Genomic DNA, 5544 nt, shown 5'->3' on the forward strand with positions numbered 1-5544 from the left:
CTTTCCTTCACATATTTTTTACGAACCTCGTAATGGCATCGGTCAACATTTTTTATTTAAATAAAATACTCACTATCTAGAGAAATAAAAATGACTTAGGCCTAGGTCCTATCGCGCGAGTTTGACTGCAAGTTGACCGCAATCATCCCAGTGCAGCAGACTGCAGAGTTCAGTTTTTGGGGTCAAATTGAGACCGCGATTGTGTTGCAGCTAAAAATTGCTCCGCGGAAACCGGTTTCAGAACGGTTCTTTGCGATCGAGACCGCAATCAATTGGGGTTTTTGAAACCGTTTTTAAGATCGGTTCTTTTTTGTGGTTTTTTGTGGGGACCCATTTCTGCTGGCAAGAAAAAACGGTTCTTGAAAAGAACGGTATTCAAAACCGTATTCTCTGCTCTATAGAAACAGGCCCTAAAAGTGAAACCCCTGTGACTAATAACTGGGATAAAACTTAAGTACTAATTATCAAAGTGACCTCAAATCAACCTTTAGATGTAAACCAGTTGATTTTGACAGACTACACAGAGTCCTTCATTATGCAGTGGAATAATCCTATCATACAGCAGGCCGTTAGTTGTCTTAGTTAATTAACTAAAGTTAATGACATTGGCCATGCCATTAACAGGTTTCTGATTGGTTGATAGAACCAGGAAGCAGCTTTTATGAAGCACTCTTTCAACAACGTTAGTAAGAAGTCAACTTCCTTGATTTTTATGAAGTTTCTATTTTTAGTTTAATATTAAGTCATGAAATTGAACTTTTCTTAAATACTTTATGGATGTCATTCATGAAGATACGTCCCTCGAGCTCTTCGAATTTTGGCTTTATTACTATCTGCTAAATATCTTATTAATATCTTTCAACCGTTTGGATAGAATATATATGTATATAATTCAATTGTTTGACGTTTATCGCGGAGGCGAAACACATTCGCCAAATTGTAGAAGACGACAAGAAACTCAAATCGCGAAAATAAAAGGTCGCGAAATAGTTGGAAATGAAAAATCACGAAAATTTAGAACCGCGAACATGTCAGTCTTACAGTAGTTGGTAATTCATTAACATTCACAGTCCAAAAAAAAAACAATGATACATTTAAATGGTACAATACAAGTTACATGATTATGTACAGTAAATCGAATTTAGCTTTTATATGTATATCGCTTTTGTAAAGCCTTTTTTGTATTTTTACGTTCTTCATTGATTTCTGTAACATTTCTCGTCTTTTGTAAATCCCAAGCAATTCGATTTTTGTATGTGAGTTGAGGATATTTGAATAAATAAATGAATGATTGCATGTAAGGTATAAAGACCACAAAAAAGGTCTCTAATTTTTATATAATTGATATTCTTATATATTTTTTTTAATGATGTATATGTTTTTTATATGACTATGAATTGAAATATATATTTATACTGGGTAACCTCTTCAGGCAAAGACTGGTCTCCCAGAGGGCCCAGTTGGTGATCAGTGGCTGTGATGTACTAATACACCGGGGTAACCCCCTACTCCTCTCGAAAGATGTACTAGGTTCTTTAAAGTGCACACGAGCTAGGTGCATACACTGGACCTACGGTTTATAGTCCTTATCCGAGAAGACTCGTTCTACCACCAGAATCATGGAGTGAGTGAGCCTCGAACCCTGCCGATGTTATGGCTACGTAATTACGGTTCCACTGTCTTAACCGCTCGGCCACTCACTCACTGTTATATTTATATGTAGTGTACAGAAAGTAAATTTCTGATATTTTATTTTGGACAAATAAATGCTGTGGATAGCAGCACATTCATAATTAGGCCATCGTATCCATATTCGAATTATTCAATTATAGGAGTTCAGTAAGCCATGATCTAAGTTAATTCCCATAGACAATATTATAACATAATGTTTTTTTTAAATGTACGATGGTATTGGTGGGCTAGGCCAATTAATAGGTTAATAACTTCCACTACAGACTGTCTCAACATGCACTGTGTAAATCCAACGACAGGCCATCATCAATCGTAAGACCGATATTTTCAAAGATGAGGCCTAAATAATGTTCTCCTGGGACTTGGCTGCATTTCATAATCTTTTTTACAGTATTAAAATCTTGTGGAGATTTGTGGATGTCTCAGTTAATACTTAAGTAGATTATTATAAGTATATTGAAATCTTGTTTAAAGCAAGAAGCATTGGCAGTAGATGATTTTCAGACATACTTTTACATTGGTTTTAGGATACCGATTCGCACTATGATATGATATTAGCATATACAGTAAAAAATTAGGAAATAAAATAAATTGTACTCCTAGTGAAAGGCTACCGTACTGTTTGTACATATTCATCGGTATTTTTTACTAATTGTATATCAATCACCTTGTGAAAGAACGATTTTTAATCAAACTAGTTTATTTGCACATGGGAGAGCTACGGTAATGGGTTATATTTAATTTCTGATTGTTGTGTACATTATAATTTTGGGACATTCCTATTCATGTTAATTTCAACATTTAGAATAAAAGTTTTGAATAGTGAAAATGATTTTGTTAGGTGTACTACGAACTACCTGTTACGATCTTCAAATCTCGTTTTGCATTGTTTGTTGTATATATGGAATTTTTATTCTGAAATAAAGTGATCAATCAATAGGCCTATAGCGCACATTTTCTATGATGAGGTCATCATCAGCGTGGATACTTTCCATCAACCCTATTTATTACGGTGACATCCGTTGCATGTTTCCAAAGACATGTACGCGAATGAAAATAATCTAACCAATCCCAAGCAACGAATCATCCAAACTGTCGCTTGTGATTGGTCAAATTACTTACGTTACTCAAACGTTCTTGGCTGCGTCCCCCCAATGTGAACAAAACTTTAAAGACCGCCGTTGTTTTTCCACACAATAGCATGTACCTACTAGAGATAGCACACGTTCGGTGCCATTTTGTAAAAGGATTTGGGCCAAAGCAGATTAGGAAGCCGCAGGTCAAACATTCTCAGATGTGCTACCCACCCTTGCAAAAAATAATTAACCAATTATTTTAGTTCTAAAAGTGGAAGGCCTGTACTCTAGGGTGTATACAGTTGAAATATCTGCGTATGAAAAGCATCGAGTCAAGACAAACATTGTTTGGCTTCCATCAAATTGATTAAATATGACAATAATGATATAGGAATGTATGATTAAGATAAGGTGTCAAATATTACATAATATGTTACATTATTGCCTAAAAATTATAAATTAATGATGCAAAAAATTACGATTATAATTATAAATTAGCTTGATGCTTTTTAATTACATTTATATCTTAATTTATCGAGATCATTACATGCGGTCGTTGGTTCCAACCGCAAGTGAGTTGAGCAATCACGACGCGATAGATTTTAGTAATTAGGCCTAACTAGCTCTTAACATATTCATTTTAAAAATACATACTTTTTTAGTCGCCACTGATAAAGTAATTCCTATGCTACAAAAGCACATAAGGACAAACAGACAAACCAACTTCATCCTACGAAAATGAAAAAAAAAGGAGTAAAATCGAAACATGTCGAGGGAGAGCGAGAAGTCTCAGAAAACATGCATTTAGAAAATAAGATTTAAACTTTTACAAATCTGAAATGATTAATTGATTATGGAATAATAATTGATAAATATTACCTTGACATCTCCTAGAATCGATTAGGAACACAACTGTAGGCCAAGTTTTCGCGGTTCCCCGGTAGATAATTTAGGTCCACCACCATCAACAAGTTTATTCCAATAACTTTGTCACCCTGGAAGTCTAAAGTCGTGATTTTACAGGACCTTGAAGTTCTTGTGCATGCGCTGCTGCCATTGGTTGAACGTTCGAGTGAGGTATTTGCGAATTGACCAATCACGAGTTGGCAAGTAAGATAGCAAAAACTATCAACCTGTTTTGCAAGCTTGGTTTTTAAAAGATAAGTTGCCACTCTTTATTATAAAACTGGTTGACAAACATTTGAAATTCAATAAGAAGATTGCAAATTTACAAATAGATTAGTTGTACAGAATTGTTCGTGGATATTCTTTATATTATTCAATATATAATGGGTTTTGTTTGAAAGTTATACTTAAGGTCTGTCTACACTATCAAACTAGTGTGATGTGCCCAAATGTGGTAGTGATATGCCCAAATGTGGTAGTGATATGACATCACCATGTCCATATAATGGGCACATCACATTTTGTTGTCATTTTGTGTGATAGGGTAGACAGAGCTTTAGGCCTATATTATATGGACAGTTGCATTCAATTCGTTCAGGGAGAGGGCCATATACTGGGCTCGCTTATCTTGATCCTATTGAACATTCCTTTCTTTTGAGTTCCGTTTAAAATAGTAGGTTATTGAGATGACTATTGAGACGGGGTGCTATTCCACTCTTGCCTTATGTTTTTGTTTGGTGACGTCATGATGTCGTGAAGTCATGTTATGGTCGTTAGATATTGTATTGCTTTTAATTACATCTGTGCAACACTGTATGTAGTACAGTAGTATGTCTACGATGATGTTGTATTAAAAATGTTGTCATATAGTATACAGTATACACAGTTATTGTAGACATAATTCAGCACTTACAACACATTGTTTTCTTCATGTCATAATGGCAGAATTTGTATCTGTGCGCATTTTATAACGTACGTGCACGTGGCGTTTGTTGTGCGGATAACTAACTCGTCAAAGTGACGAGTTCAAATCTAGTTAGACATTAGTAGTAATATTAAGGTGTTCCAACCCAGTGTTTTTGTTAATCGATAATCAAGTCATCGAACTGTTCTATATTTGTTTGTTTGCTTGTGGTAACTTCAAGAAATATTGACTAGCCTGTAGACGTTTTGTCTCATCTTCTTTGGAAAATATCGGCAGTGGCTCGGATTCGATTCCATCTGCCTTTTTGATCCGTTTCATTTTAATCACTTTATACATTTAGATAAGGTTTAAAGTGTTATAAAATACCTGTTATAACTATACATTTAGACGATCGTTCGTATCATCTTCTTAGTAGAAATCACTAAATTACAATACTAATGGTGATTGGAATTCGATGTTTAATATCTATGTAATTTAACTAACTTCAACGTGTTTTTTTTTTCTTGTTAAAGGCTGCTTTCAATTTTTCTGTTTCATTAAAAATGTACCATCGCTTTCGTTAATACAGTGGAAAGAACCTCTGTTTTGGGGCACCGCTAAGGGGAAACTTTTCTTTAAAAAACGTGTTGACAGTACGTCAAACTCCAATTTAGGGGACACTTGGATTCCGAAGTGTTGGCTTATGCCTCTCCTCAGGTTAAGGTAGGCACTGGACGAGAGAAGCCCTAGATCAATGATGGACCAAGGTGCTTTCACCACCAGTCCTGGCTTAGTTTCATCCATCATGCAGATGAATGTAGACTAATACATCTTCGTTCGCGATAGATAGAAAGAAAGAATATCGATTCATTCATCATTTATAATTGCTAATCAAACCTTTTTTTCATGTTTCCCGTTGTTTACAGGCGTAGATGATATGTCAACAAAACAAATAAAATTATAATC

The 5544-nt window shown here is 35.0% G+C and overlaps 2 protein-coding genes across 2 annotated transcripts in view; one reads left to right on the forward strand and one right to left on the reverse strand.

Moving 5' to 3' along the window:
- LOC140056461 (follistatin-related protein 1-like) overlaps window positions 1-3799 on the reverse strand; it is a 32953-nt gene extending 29154 nt beyond the window's left edge. Inside the window, exons 1-2 of the mRNA XM_072101828.1 lie at window positions 3648-3799; window positions 3423-3498 (exon numbers count right to left, since the gene is read on the reverse strand). Coding sequence (XP_071957929.1) covers window positions 3423-3498; window positions 3648-3655 — 84 coding nt within the window. The 5' untranslated portion in view covers window positions 3656-3799. The remainder of the gene's footprint in view (window positions 1-3422; window positions 3499-3647) is intronic.
- The window catches only part of LOC140056460 (palmitoyltransferase ZDHHC23-like), a 94643-nt gene that overhangs the window by 33984 nt on the left and 55115 nt on the right, over window positions 1-5544 (forward strand). The window lies entirely within an intron of this gene.

This window comes from Antedon mediterranea, chromosome 8, assembly GCF_964355755.1.
Source record: "Antedon mediterranea chromosome 8, ecAntMedi1.1, whole genome shotgun sequence".
NCBI lineage: Eukaryota > Metazoa > Echinodermata > Crinoidea > Comatulida > Antedonidae > Antedon > Antedon mediterranea.